The 24,467-nt window shown below is 48.4% G+C and overlaps 1 protein-coding gene and 1 long non-coding RNA gene across 19 annotated transcripts in view; one reads left to right on the top strand and one right to left on the bottom strand.

Moving 5' to 3' along the window:
* Window positions 1-192: 192 nt before the first annotated feature.
* LOC148003081 (uncharacterized) lies at window positions 193-15,048 on the top strand. Its single transcript, XR_015632033.1, has 6 exons — window positions 193-256; window positions 2,425-2,580; window positions 3,903-3,988; window positions 4,118-4,206; window positions 14,090-14,234; window positions 14,348-15,048. It is a non-coding gene; the product is annotated as an uncharacterized LOC148003081 (long non-coding RNA).
* Ttll6 (tubulin tyrosine ligase like 6) overlaps window positions 9,070-24,467 on the bottom strand; it is a 45,531-nt gene continuing 30,133 nt past the window's right edge. For 5 of the 18 annotated variants that reach the window (XM_087570747.1, XM_087570750.1, XM_087570748.1 and 2 more), the window contains 6 exons: window positions 24,108-24,282; window positions 22,552-22,830; window positions 18,212-18,325; window positions 16,416-16,743; window positions 14,440-14,710; window positions 9,070-9,818 (listed from right to left, as the gene is read on the bottom strand). In XM_087570747.1, coding sequence (XP_087426873.1) covers window positions 14,472-14,710; window positions 16,416-16,743; window positions 18,212-18,325; window positions 22,552-22,830; window positions 24,108-24,282 — 1,135 coding nt within the window. In that variant the 3' untranslated portion in view covers window positions 9,070-9,818; window positions 14,440-14,471. 18 annotated transcript variants of the gene reach the window in all.

Below are 24,467 nucleotides of genomic sequence, written 5' to 3'. Positions count from 1 at the left end.
TCCTGAACTCTTAAGTATCCGATCTCGGCGCTAGTTCTTCGGGTTCCCTCAGAGTGAAGGGAGAGTGACTCAGGTGGGGGACAGAGGGATGGGTAGGGGAGCTCCCCTTTTACGGGGAGCAGGCAGGTTCACACAGGCCGGAAAGAGAATTAACCAAGGGGCGGAGTACACTCTGGGAAACCCCTCCTGTCCAGTAGGAGCGTCAATCCCAATCCCGGGCAGCGGGTGACACCGGCCAAGAGGCATAGGAGGAAAGGTCAGGGTCCCCTGGTGTGCTTCCACTGGTTATAGTGGCTGCCTTTGGCCAGAAAGGACTGTAGCCGAAGGCTGGCTGGGGTGGGGAGAAGAAGGGGTGCGCACAGGGTTGGGTTTCCCTCCATCCCCACCCTCCACCATAGGGCTGGGTGCAGGGACGTACTGGGGTGTCTCCCAGCTGTGAATCAGGGCTTCTGACCTCAGCGCCATCAGGGCCTCTGCTCTGCAGGGTAAACATCCTCTATACTCTGGGAAACTGGGAGGGGGGGGCAACGTTCAGGGGGTGACAAGGAGGAGGAGGGAAAGGAAGATCTAGGTTCTCAGAGAGAGGGGGAGGACCGAAAATTCTCTGATCTTGTCAGCGGCCTTCCATGGAGACAGTACTGCCGGCTACTTGAAGCAGAAAATAGAATGTTATGGTGGGTGGGTGGGTGTGCCCAGCTACAGAATGGTTCACAGGAACATCACGAATTAGACAAAGAAGAGTTAGGAGGTCCAAGAATAGCAAGGAAGCCGGGTGAGGGTGAGAGAAACCGGAAGGGAAGATTCCAAGTCTCCTTTGTTGAGAAACACCCCCAAGAGCTTATATAGATGGAGGATTAAGGGCAAGAACAGTCGACTTTCCCCAGGATGAGATTGGAGGTCCTCACTTTTAGAAGGGGACTCAGGGAACTCAAAGGTAAGGGGTGGCTGTGGCTGTCACCATGGAAATGGGCATGGTGATGGAAATAGGACTGTGTGACTCCTGTTTCCTCACCATTCTTGGCCCAGCAGCAGGGAGAGGAGCTGAGGTCAAATAAACCCAGTATAGAGCCCACTGCTCCCCACCCTCTCCTGTTTCAGACCTCATCTCCCTCAGCACAGCTTCTCTTATACACAAAACCTCAGTGTTGATGCTGGATCCAAATCCTTCTGGTTATGTTCCTAGCAACACAGCACAGCCCGTAACTCACAGACTCAAAAAAGTATGCCGTGCCTGTCTTAGGCTTTCTCTCTGACTTTGCCAAGGCTCGGACTGTCTGGGATCCATAGAAAACAGGGCCACTTGCTCTCTGCCTGGTTCCAAACAGGTGAGAGAGATCAAGAGGGGAGCTACTTGGCTGAGGAGTCTCTCTCTCTCTCTCTCTCTCTCTCTCTCTCTCTCTCTCTCCCTCCCTCCCTCCCTCCCTCTCTCTCTCTCTCTCTCTCTCTCTCTCTCTCTCTCACACACACACACACACACACACACACCTGAAGAAAAGCAAAGGAAGGAACAGGCTTTTCTGTTGCCATCCCTGCTGAACCTCTACACAATGGGAGGTTCAGCAGCTCTGAGCTGCACCACAGAGTGAAACATGGCACTGTTGGCTTCAGGACCCTCATTTACCTGAAGGTGAAAATTTCCAAAGAGCAACTTGGCAGGAAACTCAGCCCTTTCTAAATCTGGGACATCAGAAGATGTCCCTTGGAGCTCTTGGCTGGACTGGTTGGAAGATTTTCTACACTGAAATTGGAGTAACTATGGGAAGATGCAATGGAAGTCAAGGCAGAGTGGAAGCCACCGCGCTGGAACCTGCAGGCTGTGCCCTGAGTGAAACCAAGTCTGTGTGTGCAGGGCAATTCAAACAACCATTTGTGGTTGGGGGCAGGTCCTACTTGGAGTCACAGCCAAATTCATTCTGGCTGCTGCCAACACACACTGGTTTCCTCCCGGGTTTGTGGATGGAAGTGGTATTCCCAGTTCCTGTTCTCAGGTTTGGGACATAGAGCTTGAAGGCTGCAGTGAGGAAGCCAATTCATGCTCTGGGTGTCTTCGTCAAGGGCAAAGCAGGAGGAGGTGCTAGAGGAGAGAATTTGGAAACAGCCAATCCCATGAGCCCTGAGAATTTCTACCAGAACCCATATTCTCTTCTCCTTCCCATCTAGGGAGGATACTCCCCCACTTGGCTGAAGTCCTGATTATGCTGGGAACCCTGTGGGCCTAAGCTGCATGGGGCCAGGGGAGCTGAGGCAGGAGGTTGCCAAGGACTCCTGCGTGCTGAGCACAGGGCCACAGGGTCGGGAAGCAGCTGCTACTGGGTCGCTAGCAACAGCAATTCAGGCTTATGTAGGACAAACTGGTGAGATCTAAAACCAGTTCAGACCAAATCCATCTGAAGGAGCCTTTCCTTAACATTCCTTCTCTAACAGAACAGCCAGGTTCCTCACAGGCCTCTCTCTCTGGAATGAGGATATCTGCAATCCCCTAATCTTCTCCTGCAGAGGCGAGGAGAAGAGATCCAATCCAACCACAACTGCATGGTCCTCTCCAACCACAACCGCATGGTCCTCGGCCCAGGACCCATTGTAAGAACAGCATTTTCCAGGCTTTCTCTAGAAGCAAATAACTAGGAAACCTGTTGGGAAAATGAATACCCAGAAGGAGCCCCCTGTCCACTGCCTCCTTCTGTAGGAGCCATTCTTTCATTAGATATGAATATGGCTACTATGCCTCTTTCCATAAAATAGAAATTTCCCACCAGGCAGCTTTTCATAGGTACATTGGTCCCTAGAGACTTCAAAGGGGCCATGGGTCATAAGGGACCCCATTCAGACTCTGCACAAACAGAATCAAATGGTGTCTCAAGCTCCACTGGTCACGATTCAGATCTTTCCCATTTAAATAAAAGCGAGAAAGCAAATACTGCAGAAATGTCCAAATAAAGAAGTGTGCAAAAGCTTATTTCTCCTCCCTGGGATTCCATTTTGGTTGGTGGGTGTCATAGACAAAACGGAAGGGGCCTCAGTGAGCTGCTTGCTGTAAAAGAACTTAATAACTGACCCCTTTCTGAGTGTTTGCTTCTGAACTACTAAATGGAGATGGGGTGGGGGTAGGAAGAGTGCAAGTTGCTCCTTAGGATGTTGGGGCTTCTTAGGTGGTGGCTCACACCTTTAATCCGGGCAGAGGCAGAGGCAGAGGCAGAGGCAGAGGCAGAGGCAGAGGCAGAGGCAGAGAGGCAGAGGCAGAGAGGCAGAGGCAGAGGCAGAGGCAGAGGCAGAGGCAGAGAGGCAGAGGCAGAGAGGCAGAGGCAGAGGCAGAGGCAGAGGCAGAGGCAGAGGCAGAGGCAGAGGCAGAGGCAGAGGCGCAGAGGCAGAGGCAGAGGGGCAGAGGCAGAGGCAGAGAGGCAGAGGCAGAGGCAGAGGCAGAGGCAGAGGCAGAGGCAGAGGCAGAGAGGCAGAGAGGCAGAGGCAGAGAGGCAGAGGCAGAGGCAGAGGCAGAGGCAGAGGCAGAGGCAGAGGCAGAGGCAGAGGCAGAGGCAGAGGCAGAGGCAGAGGCAGAGGCAGAGGCAGAGGCAGGCAGATCTCTGAGTTCAAGGCCAGCCTGGTCTACAGAGTGAGTTCCAGGACAGCTATACAGAGAAACCGTCTTGAAATTAAAAAAAAAAAAAAAGTTGGGTCTCTGCCTGTGGAGGGACTATGGGAATTGACAAGGAGTTTGGGGTGGGTGGAGTGAAGGAGAAATGAAATGGAATACACACTGAGTCAGAAGCCTGACTGAAGACCTGATCTTGCTGTCCCGAGCCTCAGTTTCTGCCTCGCTAGCATGGGAAGAATAAGCAGCACCCAGGACTGCTGGGGAGAGCACAACGAGGCAAGCTGAACCACTCTTATCCCTTTCTTCCATACAGGGCTAAACCAAAAGGAGGGCATGGGAGCCGTGCCCTGGGAAATGGGCACAGGCAAGCATCCCTATGGCTACTGGATGTTCTGACATGTGAGCTTAGCTGGTTCACCCTCTTCCTCTGCCACATCCAAGGGGAAATTAGAGTCCGTTGCAGCAAGCCTGTCTCAGTCCCTGTTTGCTTTGGCCACGTTGTGATGGTCTTGCTGGCTCTGCCAACAGGATTTTGGTGTTTGCTGTCCCGCCTGGCAAGGCTGCCGAGGCAGCTGGCGTTCTGCTTCTGATAATCGTGCTGGCGAACATTGCTCCAGGCAAGTGAAATCTGTCTCCAGACTGCTGCCCATTTCCTGATGCATCTGTCTCTCTCTCTCTCTCTCTTAGACGGATGGGTCCCATTGGACTATCATCACCACAAGATGGCTGGGTTTCTGAAAGCAGGGTGCTATACTCATAGCCCGGTCATTTCTACCTTTAAAATAACTGCTCTGGAGATACAGATCCAGAAACGAAAAGGCAGCAGGAAGTAAGCCAGGAAAAGACATGAACCAAAGGGCTGAGGGGAAGCTTTGCTTTCCAACATGTCTTTATATTTTCTGAGGGCAGTCGTTAATTTTGGAGGGCTATTGAGGAGCAAGGAGGCAAGAGAGACCTCCCACCCCTGAAGGCCATGCTGGACAAGTCAGAATACATGGTTTGGTAGCAGGGTGGAGAGAGCATGGTTAGCAGGTGCTCCTGACCAGACGGGAAGAATTTGTACTCCAAATAATCTCATCCCTTCCCACTCCAAGGCAACTCTTAGAGCCTCCAGCCGCTTCCAGAGCACACAGTGTGCTCGCAAGAGATATGAACTGCCCGCCACATGTCGCACTGCCTCGGGCTTTCCTAGGCTGCTAGTTAATAACTTAAGAGTCATGGCTGGAGAAAGAAAAATAATTGAAAGGGATGCTTAGTACATTGCAGTCTCAAGTCTTCATTCCCTTCCTGACAATTTGCAGAATCCACTAGATTGCTTTTTAGATTCCTTGAGTTGAAATACCACTGTGTGCTGTAATTAAGTTAAGTGGCGTTGCCAGCTGTAAAGGCAAGGTTGTGAAGGATGCCATTTGGCTCATGTAATCATCCAGCTTGGGGTGGGGGCGCGGGAACAGCTGCCAGTCTGTCTGACTTACGCTCCCTGCCAGGGTGGAAGGAAAACTGGAATGGCAGTCAACCTTCGAAGGTTAGCGGGAGTCAGCCAGCCTGAAGTGGGTAAGGGTGAGTGAGACAAGTGATTCCTAAAACTGGTCATGTATCAGAACCCCTGGGAAGGGAGGTCTATTATTAATGAGCTAGGGAATGAGCCTGGGGCTCCACTAATACAAGCATTACTACCCGTTACTACCAGGGAGCAGAATTGTGTTCGTGTGTGCATGCGCACATGCATATATGCGCGAGTTTTACACATCTGAGTTTGAGAGTATTCCTTTTTCTCTTTTCCCTCTCTCTCCCTTCCGTCTCTGTCTCTGTCTCTGTCTCCGTCTCTGTCTCTGTCTGTCCCTCCCTCCCTCCCTCTTTCTGCATTATTCCCTGAGATAGGGTTTCTCACTGAACCAGAAGCTTGCCACCATTTTGGCTTAGCCGGCTGACCAATCAGCTGTCTGGATGTGCATGCCCCGCCCACTGAAGTCAGGATTCAGGCTATAAGCAGCCTTACAGATGATTCAAATTCAGGTCCAAATTCTTGTATAGCAAACATGTCTCCCCAGCCCCCAGGACAGCTTTGAAAGTTCGAATAAACTCTCTCAACCAAATTGACTCGGTCTAGGGAGAAGCACATACATGAACCGTCTAGCGTTTTTCTGCATGTGATACTAAGGATTGAACCCAGGGCCTCTTGCATGCTGAGCAGGTGCTCTGACGCTGAGCTAAGACAGCTCCAGATTTACCCAGAGAATTTTTTTACTTTGTTAGTGTTTTGCTTATGTGTATGTGTACCACGTTATGTTCGACGCCGGAGGAGGCCAGAACAGGTCACTGAATATCCTGGAACTGGATTCACAGATGGCTGTGAACTGCAACCTGGGTGCTGGGAGCCTAACCCAGGTCTACAAGAGCAGCTAAGAACTCTCCACCACTGGGGGCTCTCTCTCTCTCTCTCTCTCTCTCTCTCTCTCTCTCTCTCTCTCTCTCTCTCCCCTCTCCCTCTCTCCCTCCCTCCCCTCCCTTCCCCCTTCTCTCTTTCTCCCTCCCTCCCTCCCTCTCTCTTGCTCCCTCTCTCATCCGGGCATCTGTGTCTGTGTGAGTAGAGTACGTGGGTAGGCATGTGAGCTACAGCACATATGGGGCCATCAGAGGACAACCTACAGAGGTCAGTTCTCTTCTCCTAGCAGATGGCCTCAAGGAACTGAAGTCAAGAAGGTCAGGGTTGCTGGCAAGTGCCTTTTCCCTCTGAGCCATCCTTCTAGCTGGTAGCAGGGTCATTTTTAACAACTTGGTCTTTAGGGACATCACTTTTGCACTGGACCCTCTTGGTCGGGGTTGCTCTTTTAGGTTTACCAGGGGACAGAGATACATCCAGATGCCTTATGGATCAGATGAGCTGATCTGTGTGTCCCTCTTCTTGTTTCCTCCATCCCCCATACACCCAGCGGCTGTGTGCCAGCTCTCTGGTGTGTGTGTGTCACTTTGCACTTCCTTTCTCATCTGCTTCCCTGAGGTGTGTCTGCCTTTTCCAAAGTCCCCATAGTCAGTCATCCTTTTAAGTGTTGTAAGGGGTTGAAGGCAGGACTACCCTGGAAAGCTCCCAGCATTCTCTCTCCTTGGGCCTCTCCCCTTCCAACCCATCATGCTTCCATTTCTACAAACTCATCTTCTTCTTTTTTTTTTTTTTTTTTTTCCGGAGCTGGGGACCGAACTCAGGGCCTTGCGCATGCTAGGCAAGCGCTCTACCACTGAGCTAAATCCCCAACCCACAAACTCATCCTCTTACACTCTCATTTGAACCCTTCAAAGGTCTCCACGACACTCCGGATTATACCCCTCCCAAAATAACATTTTAGACCAACTTCATACCAATTCATTGGGCAAACATTTATTGAATTCCTATTGAGGTCCTCGTTACTTTGGTTTAAAAGCCAGGAGCAAGGGGCTGCAGAGATGGCTCAGTAGTTATGTGAGCACCTCGGTTTGATTCCTAGTACCTACGTGGTGGTTCACAATCACCCGTAAATCCAGTTCCAGAAGGTTCATGTTGACATACATGCAGGCAAAAGACATAAAGGCATCATACATTCCAACCACACAAACGACTCGCTCTCATAAGGGATCAGGAGCAAAGGGCCACTGGGGTCCCCAGTGTGGTCTCTCTGTCTTTCCATAGTCATTTCCCAACATTCCTTGCTAAATCAACCAAATTGTGCTAGACCATATATATGTATTATGTTCAGGTTGCTACTTTCTCCTAGGCTTCTCTACTGTGTCTATATCCCATATCAATTGTCTAAAAATCTTTTTTATTTATTTATGTTTTGTTTGACTTTTTTAAAAAGATTTATTTATTATATATAAGTATACTGTAGCTGCCTTCAGACACACCAGAAGAGGGCATCGGATCTCATTACAGATGGTTCTGAGCTACCATGTGGTTGCTGGGATTTGAACTCAGGACCTCAGAAAGAGCAGTCAGTGCTCTTAACCACCGAGCCATCTCTCCAACCCATGTTTGTTTTTTGTTTGTTTGTTTCTTTTTTCTATTTTTCAGAGCTGGGGACCGAACCCAGGGCCTTGCATTTGCTAGGCAAGCGCTCTACCACTGAGCTAAATCCCCAACCCCCATGTTTGTTTTTAAGACAGAGTTTCTCTGTGTAGCCCTGGCTGTCCTTGGCTATCCTCGAACTCACTCTATAGATCATGCTGACCTCGAACTCATGAGGCACGCCTGCCTCTGCCTCCTGAGGGCTAGAATTACGGGCTTGCACCACCACTGCCCTGAGCTTAAAATCTTCTTTCTCCTTTGCTGACACCTTGAATAGCAGTGGACTTGGCTACCAGACGGATGTGAAGGGAGTCCTTCTCAGTCACAGATCCTGGAGTGTAACTCCAGCTAATCTGCGGGCTTCTCTGCAACACTCCACAGAGCAAGGTGTTAGCTGTCCCCTAACTTCCCCTACCCCCGTTAGCATTCAGTAGACAGTTACTTTCTGCGGCCCATGGATGGACAGAGCCACAGAGATAACCTGAAATTTCCCCTTCTCATTGGAGAACCCAGAGCTCTTTTTTTTTTTTTTTTTTGGTTCTTTTTTTTCGGAGCTGGGGACCAAACCCAGGGCCTTGCACTTCCTAGGCAAGTGCTCTATCACTGAGCTAAATCCCCAACCCTCCCAGAGCTCTTAAAACAGAAAGTCAAGTGCAGGATGGTAACACAGACTCACTGTCCAGAAACCACTCAGTTGGAACCACAGAGCATTTAAACGAGGGCAGAACCCTTCTGTGTACAGGGCCCTGAGTGACTGCAATGGTTCCACAGGTCTGTTGGAAGCCCACCACGGATCGAGCAGCAAAGGAGCAGGTGCCAAAATGTCTGTTGGGGTTAAGCAAATGCGACTTTATCTTTTACGGGTGATTGTGAGCCACCACGTAGATACTAGGAATTAAACCAAGGTGCTCCGGAAGAGAAGCCAGTGCTCACATAACCACTAAGCCATCTTTCCAGCCCCTTGTTCCTTGCTTTTAAACCAAAGGTTTTTTGCTTGGTAGAATACTGTGGGGTTGAATGCCCCAGATCCTACTGGAAATCCACATCACCTTTAGACCCCACCTGGACCCTCCCTAGGCTTGCCCTACAAAGCCTCCTCACTACACTCATCCCTAGAAACCCAACTCCGGAAGACCAAGTGAGACAGAGGTCTTGTGTCACGTTCCTGGAGAAAGCACAGAGTGAACTGGCTGACAGGAGATGTTATATAAACCTAGAGTCTAGCTGGGCTCTCTGCTAGCCAAGAGAGAGGTATCACTATGCCGCCAGAGACGTCACTGAAGGATCCAGGATCCTAACAAAAAAGCAGGGCTTCCTGTGGACCACCCTTCCCAAGAGATAACAGAGATACTTGAGGAGCCCCTGACACATTGCCGTAGGTCAATGGAGGGTACTCAGGGCAACTACCGTCCCACCTCACGCTCTGGACCAGGGTCCTTGCTAGTATTGAGCTTGGCAATTTATTTTATCAATGTATACATGAGGGGAGACATATAATTTCTGCAGGTCAATGGAAGAAACACCTGCAGGCTAGGCTCTCTCACATTACCTGTCTTTGCCAGCAAGACTGAAGGGAAGATAGCAGCAGGAGACAGTCCAGGTACTGGGGTGGCAAGCCTTTGGGTTAGCTGGAGAGGGCAATGGTCTCTCTTCTGCTGGTGAGTTGAAACTGTCCTGCTTCTTTCCACCCAGACTCAGAATTCCACCACACTTAGTCCAGACTCTGCCTTCTTTTTCTTTGGAGAGGAGGACGGGGACTGGCACGGGCTTGCAGGTGGAATGAAGGCTCTGGACTCATGGAAATCATGAGTCCTCCCCTCACTCCTCCCTCAAGTTGCTTGACCCCCTCCCCCAAGGGAGTGTTCTGGATGACAGTGGCCATTGTGTGAGGGACCCAGAGGAGCACCACAGCTAAGGCAGCTGGACTTTGTCCTGGGGAAGCAGTGCTCAAGCCCTGCAAGTCCTGGTCCTACACACACACAGTGCTGTGAACTAACAGGGAGAGCACAGAAGAGAAGACTGCTGTCCTCAAAGGTGCCGGTGAGACATAGTTATCAGACCAGAAATTTCTAGATGTGGAAATGAAACTTCCAGTCCATTCTGAAGGTGTTGCAGACACTGCAGGAAGAGACAAATCATTTCCTGGAGTAAGAGATAGGAAAGGCAAAATGGCGGAGATCCGGTCTGACTCTAGAAAGGAAAAAGAAATGGACTTTTCTTAGATTACCTTTTACAAAGTCTTCTGGAATGGTAAGGCCAATTCGTCCCTTTTTCTTTTCTTTCTTTCTTGTCTTTGTGATGCTGTGGATTAAGCAGGACAGGTGCTCTGCACTGACCTGTGACCCAGCCCTAAAGTCGTCATCGTCAGAGTTAGGAGAGTTACAACCGCACTCATCAGAAACACATTTTTCCTGGATAACCTTCACCACCTACCACCTCACAGCCCAGACATTTGATATGGGTCCTTAAAAGTGGGTAAGCTGGCTGGCTGCAGATGGTATCGAATAGAGACCAGTGTACCTAAGGGCGGCAAGTGGACACAGGGCCCCACCCCTAACCTAGAAGCTCTTTGCAATGAATGGTTGCTGGCAATGGGAAAACCAGTTTCTGGCAATGCAGTACCACTCACTGGGGATATCAACAATTTTCCAGGGCAGGCCCACAGTTCAGGTGTTAGCCAACATAAAACAAATCCAATGGCATTCTCTGGGCTTTTTGTTTATTTTTGCTTTGTTTGTATGGGTTTACTCTTTTTGTTTTGTTTTGGGTTGTTTGTTGTTTGTTTTGGTCTTATTGGTCTTTTGTTTGTTTTTTGTTTGTTTTTCCAAGACAGGGTTTCTGTGTGTAGCCCTGGATGTCCCGGAACTCATTCTGTAGACCAGTATTCATTATGGTGGTCTGCTAACTCTGGAGACAATTTTTAGAATCAATTTTTTTTCTTTTCTCTCTCTCTCTCTCTTTTTTTTTTTTTTTTTTTTTCGGAGCTGGGGACTGAACCCAGGGTCTTGCACTTGCTAGGCAAGCACTTTCTACCACTGAGCTAAATCCCCAACCCCTTAGAATCAATTATTTATCCTGAAAACAGAAGGCCAGATCTGCCATCTAGTCACCCCTCCTAATACTCCCAGAGCCCTCCCTCTTCACCTCTGCTTTCCCAGCTTCCTGCAGAAACACCTTCACTGAAGAGTAATCGATCACATCCTTGAGTCTGACTCAAGAATAAGAATGAAAAAGCTGGTCGAAAGTGGGAGGTATAGATCTCAGGACTTGGGCATCATAAATATTTGACTCAAAGCCAGGAATGGTGGCTTACACTATAATCCAAGCAAGTGACAGGCTGAGGCAGAAGGCTCACAAGCACTAGACAGGATGAGGAGGGGAGGAGGAGGAAGAAGAGGAGGAGGGGGAAGAGGAAGAGGAGGAGGAAGAGGAAGAAGAGGAGGAGGAAAGAGGGAAGAGAAGAGAAGGATGAGGAAGAGAAAGGGAAGGAGGAAAGGAGAGAGGAAAGGAGGGAGGGGAGGAAGGGAGGGAGGGAGTAGAGAGATGGTTCAGCAGCCAACAGCTAAGACCATGTACTGCTCTTGGAGAGGACTTGAGTTTGGTTCCTAGCATCCACATTGTACACGCTACAACTCTACCTGTGGCTCTAGCTCTAGGGAAATGTAGATAGATAGATAGATAGATAGATAGATAGATAGATAGATAGATAGATAGATAGATAGATACATAGATAGATAGATAGATAGATAGATACATAGATAGATAAATATATAGATGATATTGATAGAGATGATATATAGATAGATAGAGATAGAGATTAGATATAAATATATAATTAAGACTAAAAGTAAAGGGCAGAAGAGATGCCTCAGCGGTTACAGCACTCACCTCCCTTACACCCAGTTCCCAGCACCCACATGGCAGCTCACAACCACCTGTAACTCGAGGTCCAGGGGATGCGACCCCCTCTTCTGGCCTCTGTGAGCACCAGACATCTACACGGTGCACACACATAAATGCAGGCAAAACACTTGTACACATTAAACAAAAAATACATATTTTTACACACAACCCTAGCTGTCCTGGAACTCACTGTGTAGACCAGGCTGGCCTGGTGCTGAAAAATTCACAGATTTCATCCCCCCCCAAGTGCTGGGATTAAAGGAGTGCACTGGCACATCTGGCTAAAATACATAAATCTTAAAAATGAAAAGAATCAAAACAGAATGTTTAGAGAGAAAGAAGAGAAAGACTAAGAGAGTGTTTAGCCTTTTCTGTTCAGGCTCAAAGTTTTATTCTGTAGTCAATGCAAGAAGTGCTTTACCCTTTACTGTGCCCTCTTTTCACTTTTTTTTTTTTTTGAGACAAAGCCTACTCTGTATCCTAGACTAGGCTCAACGCTGATATGATCTGTCTGTCTTATCCTCTCTAGAGTTCAGCTACCACACTTGGCTGCCATGTTGTCCCACTATAACCAACCCCCCATGTCTGTCTGTCTGTCTGTCTGTCTGTCTGTCTGTCTCTCTCTCTCTCTCTCTCTCTCTCTCTCTCTCTCGTGTGTCTTCTGACTTTCAGTATTGTTTTTGTCATTATTATTATTGTTACCCGTGGTATTGTACCTTGTGGTATTAAACAGTGGTTAAAGTGCTCATTGCTTTTCCAGAGGACTGAAGTCTGATTCCCAGCATCCACCTGGGGCGTGGGTTGGCTCACAATCACCTATAGCTTCGGCTCCAGGAGATGCAATGCCTCTGGTCTTTGTGGGCCTGTGTACCACATGCAGACACATACACATAACTAAAATTAACAAAAGGGACTGGAAAAGATGGCTCGCCAGTTAAGTGCATTGGCTACTCTTTCTGAGGACCCAGGTTCGGTTCCCAGCACCTACATGGTGGCTCATAACATTCTGTAATTCCAGTTCCAGGGATCTGATGCCCTCTTCTGGCCTCCAAGGTCACTACACCCATGGTGTATAGCCATACATGCAAGCAAAACCACTACTACATATAAAGTAAAAATAAAGGTTAAAATTTTTTTTTTGGTTCTTTTTTTTTTTTTCGGAGCTGGGGACCGAACCCAGGGCCTTGTGCTTCCTAGGTAAGCGCTCTACCACTGAGCTAAATCCCCAGCCCCTTAAAATTTTTAAATGATAAAAATAAACTAAAAAAAATTTTAAAAGGGCTGGAGAGATGGCTCAGTGGTTAAGAGCACCCAACTGCTCTTCCAGAGGTCCTGAGTTCAATTCCCAGCAACCACATGGTGGTTCACAACCACCTGTAAAGAGATCTGATGCCCTCTTCTGGTGTGTCTGAAGACAGCTATAGTGTACTTATATATAATAAATGAATAAATCTTTAAAAAAAATTTAAAAACATATTTTGTGTGTGTATGTGCCTGTTGGCACACATGCAGGTCAAAGACAGCTTCCTGAATTGGTTCTCTCTTGACACCTTGTGAGATCTGGTGACTGAACTTGGGCCCTCAGGCCTGTGGGCAAGAACTTCCACCCCACAGGCCCCCTCACTAGGCCTGAGTGCAAATGAAAGCTTTCGGTGGAATCTGTGACATCATTATTCCCCACTTTCCTCTTTATTGAGACAGGGTCTCGGGTAGCCTGGGCTGGTCCCAAAGTGCAGGGATCGAACTCCTAGTCTTCCAGGCTCACCTGATACAGCTGTGAACTACCAGGCCTGTTTATTCTTTGAAACGGGGTCTCATTCTGTAGCCGTGGCTGGTCTGAAACTTGCTATGGAGCCTAAGCTGGCTTTGAAGTTGTGGTGATCCTCCTGCCTCTTGCTTCCCAATTGCTGGGATTACAAGTGTACACACCAACACCTGGTTCCCTAGCTGTATTTTAAAATCTGTTTGGCAGGGTTTTGCTGTGTCTACCCTTGCTTGCTTAGGATACGTGGAGCTGCTGACCTTTATGCCTCACCTCCATGAGAACTGGGAATGCAGGCATAAGACACTAACTACACATTAAAAAATCTTTATTAGGTTAGTGTGGGGGCATATTTGCGGAGGTCAACAGACCACTGGCAGAAATCAGTTCTTTCCCTCTACCATGTGAACCCCGGGGTTAGAACTCAAGCCATCAGGTTTGTCAGCAGGCACGTTTATCTGCTGAGTCCTGTCTCACTGGCTCTAGAATCTGCATTTTCACAAACACCCAGATGATGCCCCTGGCTACTACTACTCAGGGGCCTTCTACAGTGAGCCACTGGTAACCAGGGGCCAGGTCAATAAATCTGGTAACGATCTGGCTTCCACAGCAGGAGTGAAGGTGACGGTGGACCTATGAGCTGCGCCAGTCTCTTCTCATGGGTTTTTGCACACAACCTTCCTTCAGAGGTCCCAGACTTTGAAAGAGTGCTCCTTACACCCCCGTTCCCCAACCCTTCTACCCAGTGGAATCCTCCAGGCTCCTTGGTCCTCTTATTCTGTCCCTTTCATTACAGGGCCAGCCTTTGATGACAGTGACATAAGCTGCAGCCAAGCCTGTGGAGCTTAAGAGACATGAGTGTCAATCTGTTGATGATGACAAGCTTCTTTCTGGTTCTGGGATCTGTATTTATGACTGACTGCCACAGGCAGAAGGCAAGGGTAAGGTACACCTTGTGATAGAGGTGGTTCAGCACCAGAGAAACAGGCCAAGCAAGGGTCTCATTCTGGGGAGTCCTAGCTGTTGGCTTACCTGTAGGTCTTCCTCAATCCAGCTTCCCTCCTACATACTCAACACTCCAGGAAGATCAAGAGAGGAACTGACATCATCGAGATGACCTATCTGTGGAGGAAGGGTGATACCCACCTGATTTCTCTCACATCCTTTCTGACCAGACCTCAGGCAGTGGCAGTGTGCTTCGGGTCCTGTGTGCCAGAGTCCCTTGTCGTAGTGCCCGAATGGCTTCTGCTGGGCCGAGGGTCCAGACGGGCCTGAGTGGCAACTACCAGAAGGTCATTCAGAGATTCAGCATGGCTGTGAGAACTCTGCAGGATGACGACAGAGTGTGCCTCCATTCCTTTCTTCCTGCCGGAGCTGCGGCCGTGAGGGTACCGCTCCTTAGACAAGGATGGGTATTCTGGAAAGGCATCATCAGTCAGCACCGATTCCTGGTGACCTCCTACCAGGTTCCCATGCCTCCAAACCGGCTAAAGGTCTTGGAATCAAAGTCAGCCACTGCTTCTCTGCTCCACTCAGTTTCTTTGACCTCCCAAGATTGGCACAGACAATTCGGCTCATATGAACAAGAGCTGGGAGTGTTGAATACCAGCACTCTGTTGACTGTCTTGCTCAGTGGAATGGAGACTCTCTAAGAGCATGAACTGTATCTCCATCATCAGAGAAGCTAAGCCTTTTGACCTGGCAATTCTAAAACCTTGGGGTCTGTTCCAACTGGTTCCCCGCTCTTTAATCCTATATGATTCAAATCTTCTTGTCACTATTAGTTGTTTTGTTTGTGTTTGTTTGTTTGTTGGGGTGGTAGTTATTTTTACTTTATTTTTATCAGTGTTTCTCCTGTATGTCTGTCTGTGTACCACATGCATGCCTGATGCCCATGGAGGCCAGAAGAGGGCATTGAATAGCCTGGAATTAGAGTTACAGAGAGTTGTGAGCAGCCATGTGGGTGTTGGGAATTAAACCTGGGTCAAAACCAGCCAGTGCTCTTAACTGCTGAGTCATCTCTCCAAACCTCTAGTTTTGTAATATAAACTATTTGATAATTATTGTGCATGTGTGTGTGTGGGTGTGGGTGTGGGTGTAGCACAGCACACAGGTGGAGGTCAAAGCACAATTTTGTGGACTCAGTTCTTCCCACTCACCTTTACGGGGGTCCCAGTGATCAAATTCAGGACATCAGGGTTATGTGGTAATCACCCTTTCACCCACTGAGCCACGTCACTAGTCCTGGTCATTTTTACTTATTTATATTTTTAAACATTCTATTTGTTGGGGCTAAAGAGATAGCTCAACAGCTAAGACACTGGCTGTTCTTCCAGAGGACCTAGGTTCAAATCCCAGCACCCACAGAGTGGCTTCCAATTGTCTGTAACTCCAATCCCAGGGAATCCAATCCCAAGGGCATCAGGTATACATATGGTATGCAGACATGTATGTATGCAGACAAAAGGCCCATGTACATGAGATGAATACATTGTTTATATGGGTACAGGTGCCCAAGGAGGCCAGAAGGGGGCATTGGCTAGCCTGGCACTGGAGTTACACAGACTGCTGTGAGCTGCCCCTTACAGGTGCCGGCATTATTTATTTATGGGTTTCTTTACGTATGTATGTATATATGTATGTATTGTGTGTATGTATGTATGTATGTATGTATGTATGCATGCATGCATGTATTTTTTTTAGAAAGTGTCTTGCTGTGTCACTCAGGCTGTAAACTCCCAGTCCTCTTGTCTCAGCCTCCTGACCGCTGAGACTGCACCCATGTGTTCCCAGACTGGGTCCTTACAGTTTGGAAGTCAAGTGTCTCCCAAAGGCCTGAAGTTAAAGTTTGTCACCTGATGCTCCTGAGAGGACACGGGACCTATGGTGGCTCGTGAGTTCCACCCACCCTGGCCTCCCCACCATTGCCGTGAAGGCACGCTCCCTTCCAAGACCTACAATACTGGCTCTGTCCAGTCATCCACCAAGCCTTTGAAAGCCATGAGCCTAAAACCAGCATATTCTCTTTAGAAGCTAATGACATGGGTCATTTTGTCAGAGTAAGAGAAAGCTGACTCCAGTGCCTAAGCTCTTGGGTCACCCCACCCTACACCGGTACTCACGTGTCTTGGGAACTGGGAACAAGGGGCGTTTCTTCTTCATTTGAACCTTCTGCAGTATCTCTGACATCAGATATTGTTTCTTAATGTCATTCTTCATCGAGGTACAGTTCAGGTCCAGCTGCCTGGATTTGGAAAACATGAGCGGCTTAGATTTCTTCTCCTGGGTCGGCTTGTTGGAGGCCTTCTGCTGCTTGTGATTATAGGAGGCCATGTGGATACTCTCAGGGCTGCTGCACTCCGGGGTGGTGGAGAGGCTGCTCGCCAGGGATTCTAGAGACGTTGAGATGGGGGCTGTGGCATCTGGGGAAGTTTCTACAGGTGTTATGGGCTGAAAAAGAAAACAGTCCGGAGTGAGATTGTGGCAGACGGATCCCTCCTTGCTCCCAAAAGAAACATCAGAAATGGTCACAGGGGTGAATTAAGAAATGTGCTCTGGGGCTGGAGAAGTGGCCTCTAGTTCCCAGATGGCCTCTATGAATAGCTGACACACATGGTATACATGTATACAGGCACACACACCCGTACCCACACCCACCCACACACACACACACACACACACACACACACACACACACTTTTTATTTATTTTATTGACTTGTCTTTGTTGTTTTGAGATATGTTTTTTAAGAATTTTTATTTTATTTTATTTTATTTTATGTATAGGGGTACACTGTAACTGCCTTCAGAAGAGGGTATCAGATCCCATTACGGATGGTTGTGAGCCACCATGTGGTTGCTGGGAATTGAACTCAGGACCTCTGGAAGAACACTCAGTGTTCTTAACCACTGAGCCTTCTCTCCAGCCCGAGATACAGTGTTACTGTACAAACTTAGCTGTCCTGGAACTCTGTAGACCAGGCTAGTCTCGAACTCATAGAGATCTGCCTGCCTCTGCCTCCTGGGTGCTGGGATTAAAAGGCAGGTGCCGAGCTGGTGAGATGGCTCACTGGTTAAGAGCACTGACTGCTCTTCCAGAGGTCCTGAGTTCGATCCCCAGCAACCACATGGTGGCTCACAACCATCTGTAATGAGATCTGATACCCTCTTCTGGTGTGTCTGAAGAGAGCAACAGTGTACTCACATACATGAAACAAATTTAAAAAAATCTTTACTGCTGTGAACAGACACCATGACCAAGGCCAAGTCTTTTAAGGACAACATTTAATTGGGGTTGGCTTATAGGTTTAGAGGTTTGGTCCCAAGGTGAGTGAGAGCTCCCTTTTCTTTTTTTTTTTTTCTTTTTTTCGGAGCTGGGGACCGAACCCAGGGCCTTGCGCTCGCTAGGCAAGCGCTCTACCGCTGAGCTAAATCCCCAACCCCTAAAAAAATCTTTAAAAGGTGTGTGCCACCACTGCCCAATGTATAAGATTTTTTTTTCTTTTTTCTTTTTTTTCGAAGCTGGGGACCGAACCCAGGGCCTTCCGCTTGCTAGGCAAGCGCTCTACCACTGAGCTAAATCCCCAACCCCAAGATTTTTAAAAATTAATCTTACTAAATCTTATTTTCAAAAAGGCAGACACAGGTGGATCTCTGTGAATTCAAGGCAAGCCTGGTCTACATAGTGATTTCTAGGCCATCCAGGGGTCTATAGTAAGACCCCATCAAAAACAGTAGCAAAACATTAGAATCAAGTCGTTTAAATAGAGAGACAGACAGAGAGGATATGCCTTGGGGCTCCATGACTTTGGGTTTGACAGTGAAGACTGGGTACAGCAACCAAAGCAGAAGTTGATAAGCCAGACTTCATCAAACCAAACCCTCAGGGCAATGGCAACAATGAGGAGAGGGAAGCTTACCTTCGAGGTGGAAAGATGGTCTGCAAATTCAGCATCTGACAAGGTTTTTTTAACTTGGCTCTGGCTGCAGTAACCAAACACCTTTGAGAGTTGTTCAGATGGCTCTGCTGTGGGCTGGAGAGATGGGTCAGCCATGAAAGAGAGTCCAGGTTCAACTCTCAGCACCCGCATGGCTGCTCGCAGCCCCAGGGGACCTAACACCTGCACACAGACATACATGCAGGCAAAACACCAATGCACATAAAATAAAATCATTAAAAAGAAAGAAAAAGACGGGCTGGAGAGATGGCTCAGTGGTTAAGAGCACTGACTGCTCTTCCGGAGGTCCTGAGTTCAAATCCCAGCAACCACGTACGTTAGCTCACAACCTTCTGTAATGGGATCTGATGCCCTCTTCTGGTGTCTGAAGACAGTTACAGTATACTTAAATATAACAAATAAATAAATTAAAAAAAAAAAAGAAAGAAAAAGACATGGCTGTATGGGGAAAGGTGCCTGCTGCCAACCCTGAGTTCAATGCCCAGGACCCATGTGATGGAAGACGAGAACCAACCGCCTGCTACAAAACAACCTTGAGCGGCTTATAAACAGGAGGATCATTATTATTTTTTATTTTAGAGTATTGGGGGCTGAGAAACCCAAGATCAAGGTGCTAGCTGGGTTTGCCTTTTTTTTCCCCCTTAAAACTTTTTAAAAAAAATTCCTGGTGATGGGGACTGAACCCAGAGCCTAGTGCGTTCAAGGCTAGCTAGCAGGCGACATCTGAGCTACACCCCCCTAGCCTGGCTTTATGTCTTTGAGTCCTCAAACAGCCAGGAGGAAGGGGCTAGTAGCTCATCTCGGGCTATCTTTGCTTTCTTACTTCTTTTCTTTCTTTTTCATAGGTTCTCACTGTGTAGCCCTGGCTGGTCTGGAGCTTGCTGTGCAGGCCAGGGTGTTCTCAGACTCACAGAGATCCCCCTGCCTCAGCCCTGTGAGTGCTGGAATTAAGAGTGAGCTCCACCACACTGCTTTGAAGTTTTTGTAGCTAATGGAGCGATGCTTGGGTCACTCTAGAGTCAACCTTTTGTATTGTTTGTTTGTCTTAAGATAAAACAGGGCTCTATGGGGCTGGGGATTTAGCTCAGTGGTAGAGCGCTTACCTAGGAAGCGCAAGGCCCTGGGTTCGGTCCCCAGCTCCAAAAAAAAAAAAAAAAACAGGGCTCTATATAGTCCTGGCTGTCCTGGAACTCACTATGTAGACCAGCTTGAATTCATGGAAAGCCACCTGCCGTTGTCCCCACGTGCTGAGATTAATGCCATGAGTCTCCACACCTGGCCCAGACTCAACTTTTGCTGTTTTGTTGCTGTTGTTTTAATTAATTAATTAATGTACATGAGTATACACTGTCGCTGTCTTCAGATACACCAGAAGAGGGCATCAGATCCCATTACAGATGGCTGTGGTTGCTGGGATTTGAACTCAGGACCTCTGGAAGAACAGCCAGTGCTCTTAACCACTGAGCCATCCCGCCAGCCTTGTTGCTTTGTTTGTTTTGTTTTGTTTCAAGACAGGGCTTCTCTGTGTAGCCCTGGTTCTCCTGGAACTTTCTTTGTAGATCAGACTCTCCTTGAACTCGAAAATATCCTCCTGCCTCTCCTCCCGAGTACTCGGATTAAAGGCGTCCACACTATGCTTCCGTTTTGTTTTGGTTTTGGTTTTGGTTTTGTTTTGTTTTGTTTTTTCAAGTAAAAACTAGATGTTCAGCTGTTTCATTTCATCATTGCTGTTGCTTTGGCTTGGTTCTGGAATGGAAAAGTTGTAAATGTAGTTGTCATTTGATGTCCAAAGAGGACATCTCATCCCAAGGATACCAAAATCAGGTCCTTTCTATAAAATTTTCTATAAAATGTAGTCCTCATTCATGCGTCACCTACGTGTCTCATCCAGATAGTTCTTCACGGTCACTGTTTTAGTTTTCGAGACAAGGTCTTGTGGGTCCTAGGCTGACCTCCATGTAGCCAAGGATGACCTTGAACCACTGATCTTCCTGCCTCTACCTTTCAAGTGCTGGGATCACAGGTGTGAGCCAATCACAACTGCCTCTCATATACTTTAAATCACCTCTAGACGGACTATAACGTCTAACGCGATGGGAATGCTACGTAAACAGCCATCACACTGCACTGTTTGGGGAATGGTGTCCAGGAAAATGTCTGCATGCTGATGCTAGGCACAATGACACATACCTATACTCTATAGGTATCCAGGATGCAGAAGAGAGAGGTGTCTAAGAGGCCAGCCCGAGACACACAGCAAAATTGAGGCCAGCCAAAGCCACAGAACGAACCTGTCTCAAAAGCAAAAGCTTGTCAACAGGGTCTATTTATGTAGCCCTGGTTGTCCTAGAACTCGCTCTGTAGACCAGGCTGTCCTCAAACTCAGAGATCCACCTGCCTCTGCCTCCCCAAGTACTGGAATTAAAAGCTCTCAAAAACAAGGGCTTGGGGGTATATATGGCTCAGGGATAGAGCACTTACTTAACTTGCCTGGCATGCTCAAGGCCATGGGCTCAATTCTCAACAGTGCAAGAAATAAAGGCTGGGTGGGGCTGGAGAGATATGACTCAGGTGTTATATGACTCAGGAGTACTTGTCTCCCAAGCATGAGGACCTGAGGGGTTTGATCCTCGGAACGCAGGGTCTGTTTTTTCGTTTGTTTGTTTGTTTGTTTGTTTGTTTGTTTTAGAAGTTTAGACTTGTAATCCTAGCAGGAGGGACATAGAGACTGACAGACTCAGGAGCCTATGGGCCAGCTAGCCTAGCCTACTTGGTAACGTCCAAACCAGTGAGCTCCTATCTCAAGAAACAAAGTGGGGGCTGGAGAGATGGCTCAGCAGTTAAGAGCACTGACTGCTCTTCCACAGGACCTGAGTTCAATCCCCAGCAACCACATGGTGGCTCACAACCATCTGTAATGGGATCTGGTGTGTCTGAATTTACAGTGTATTCATATACATAAAATAAATAAATATAAAAAAAGAAACAAAGTGGATGGTCTCTGATGATTGACACCTAAGGTTATCACACACATAGGCACACACACATGAACACCCATATGCACAAATGCATTTAAAAAAAGAAAATGTGTATGTTTAGTAAAGAAAATGTGTACGTTTAGTAAAGGTGTCGCTTTAAAGGCGTTTTTTTGATCTGTGGATTACTGAACCTGTGACCATGGAAGCAAATGATAAGAAGACTTTATATCTGATTCTGTGTTTGTGTGCATTGATTATATAAACAGATGTGTTAGACTGGGGGATGGAAAGATGCCTCTGCAGTTAAGAGCATATGCTACTTTCACAGAAGACCCAGGTTCAGCTCCCAGCACCCACACGGTGGCTCACAACTGCCTGTAACTCCAGTTCCAGGGGATCTAATGGCCTCTTCTTACCTGCTGGCACTGCATTCAAATGGCACGCATGCGCGCGCGCGCACGCGCACACACACACACACACTAAATGTTTAAGATGGACTAGGTTACCCCTCAATTCTAGAGCCTAAGCAACTTGCCTGCTTCAGTGGCTTCCAGACAAAGGGACCACAGTTGGGCTTCACCTCACCTACCTCATCAAAAAAATAAGTTTATCATTAGGTGTGCTGGCACATGTCTTTAATCTCAGCACTCAGGAGGCAGAGGCACAGGGATTTCTAGAACTTGTGATGACCAGAACCAGGGTCTTGTGATGACCCTGCCTCAAAACAAACAAACAAACAAACAAACAAGAACAAGGCCAGGTGACAACATAGGCAGTCAGTGTTGTCATTGTCACTGATCAATGCTTGACAGCAGCCGTCAGACTATGATGAAGCAAAAAAAGGCTTTCCTCTCTACAGGCTACAAGGAAACCCGACCCTGCCCACACCGTAGGTTCTAGAGCCATAAAAGGACACACGGTTCTGTTTTAAGCTGTAGATTTGAGACGATGCACTGCAGCCTAGCTGGTGTCGATGGAGACCTGCCTAAGAAAAGGGGCTGCAGGACAGCTCCTCCTCAGTCCGTCCCAGGCTGACCCCCTCAGCAGGTATGTCATCCCACTGTTCTAGCTTTACAAGTGGGGAAACTGGGGATGCGGATTTAGCTCAGTGGTAGAGCTCTTTCTTCCTAGCAAGCACAAGGCCCTGGGTTCAGTCCCCAGCTCCGAAAAAAAGAAAAGAAAAAAGAAAAAAAAAAAACAAATGGGGAAACCGAGGCTCAAGCAGCAGCAGTGGGTACTCAAAGAGCTACAAGTTAGGGACAGGGAAAAGATGAGAAAGCAAGACTCTCCCCTCCCACTTCTAGAGTACGGCCCTCTACTTACCTGGGCACTGCTGACTATGTTCACTGAAAAGGCCGACTTGACTTCCTTGACTTTGGAATTGGCCATGTGGAACTCCAACTCAGAGTAGCTGGGGTTTGAACTCCTCAGGTCAGGGACAGAGCTGTAGTTCCTTGCAGACACCGGCTTGCAGGGAATGAGGACAACCTCATTCTTGGAATCCTTCTGGTCCAGGCTCCTGGCAGTTTCACTTTTCTTTAGGCCTCTGATATTTAAGAGCAGGCTAGACGCTCGGGATCCTAAATTCACTGGATGGAAGGACTGGGAAGGAGGAAAGCAAACAGCCCGTGGGGAACAGGGTCCTGTCCACCATCGGAGTCATCTGCACCCCAGGGAAGGTGCAAGAGAGGCGAGGAGGAAGCAAACAGGAGATAACAAAGACTTTCTAACCTGGAGCTCTTAGCCCGGGTTCTGGAACCCTTAAAAGCTCATGGCTGGATTATGAGAGGGAGTCCGTTAGTCACTTGAAACTCAGATTACAAACAGTACAGGGCACAGTCGACGGCAAAGTGTTCCATAGCTGTCCTCAGATTCCTAAAGAGTCTGTGACACACCCCAACCCCAAGCTAGTTGAAAACAGTCTCCAACCCAGCTTTAGCTCTGTCCTTCCAAGTGAAATCTTCAAGACTGAGGGGATTACCGGGCATGGTGGCTCACTCCTGCGATCCCAGCACTCCAGCAGGAGGCTAGCCACGAGTTATAGCATGGTCTACATAGTGAGTTCCAGGCCAGCCAGCAAGGGCTCCACAGTGAGAGTGAGACAGTTTGAAAATAATTAATTAATTAGTTAATTAATTAATTAAAGTTTGGAGGGAAGCTGGCAACACAGCTTGATTAGCGGCCGAGTATGCACGAGGCCCTGGTTCAGTCTCTAGCACCATTATCCAGGCTTTGTGCCTGTAATCCTAGCACTCAGGAGGTGGAGGCAGGAGGATGAAATAGTTTCCACATTATCTTGGGCTACCTAGCAAGTTTTGGGTCACGAGAGACCACCGCTGTCTTTAAGAAAAACAAGACAAACAAGAATGATCAGAGGTGTTGAAAAGTCGTCAGTAACCACTGAGGCAGAAGAGAACAGGAGACCGCAGACGGAGAAACACAAAGACTCAGATCCCAGGACAGTGAAGTGGCTCGGCAGGGGCTGGGCCGCCCTGTGCAGAAAGCATGTCGGAAGCGCCCTGCCCTGTTTAGTCACCCCCATGGATGTCCTGAGGAGTCTCCTGAAGGGTGCATTCCCACCCAGGCCGGGGTGAGAGCATCGAGTACACACAGTTGGGGAGCACACCCCCTACATGGGCTCATGTTCAGTCTCTAGCACAGCCCGAGACGGACCAGTGCGAGCATTCTCTACCACCAGGACGGAGGGATCGTCTAACAGATGCCAGGCTCTGAGTGCCCCCTTCCTGTAGTTCAGCCCTTCGGGCAGCCCATCAGTGTGTCTGTGCTCGGAGCAGAGGTCTCCGTGGCACCCTCCCACGGATCGGCCCGAGCCGCGGCAAGGTGCTGGTTATACACGCGCCCCCCTCATCGGAGTTTACTTGTTTGGGGGGACAGGTGGCCGGCTTGCACTTGGGCTGCTGTCTCGGTCGCTGGAGTCGCACGATTTTGTCTCTTGCCTGCTCACCCGCAGACTCGCCCTGCATCTCTTCCTTCCTCTCTTTTTTTAGGAAGAATTTGTTTTGCTGTTTCTGCCTCAGCTCCTGGATCAGCTGCCTGTCAGTGGAAGAACAGGTGTCATGGGCGAAGGAGCAGGCACTCTTCTTAGGGGGCGGGTAAGATAGAATGGAGAGGGGGCGGGAGAGGCGGCTCAGTGGTTAGGAGCGCCGGTCTTCCATGGGACCCTGGTTCGATTCCCAGCATCCACATGGCAGCTCACAACTGTCTGTATCTCCAGTTTC

This window comes from Rattus norvegicus, chromosome 10, assembly GCF_021556685.1.
Source record: "Rattus norvegicus strain SHRSP/BbbUtx chromosome 10, alternate assembly SHRSP_T2T, whole genome shotgun sequence".
Lineage (NCBI taxonomy): Eukaryota > Metazoa > Chordata > Mammalia > Rodentia > Muridae > Rattus > Rattus norvegicus.
The sequence above is the reverse complement of the archived record's forward strand: the minus strand, read 5'-3'. Positions and strand labels throughout refer to the sequence as shown.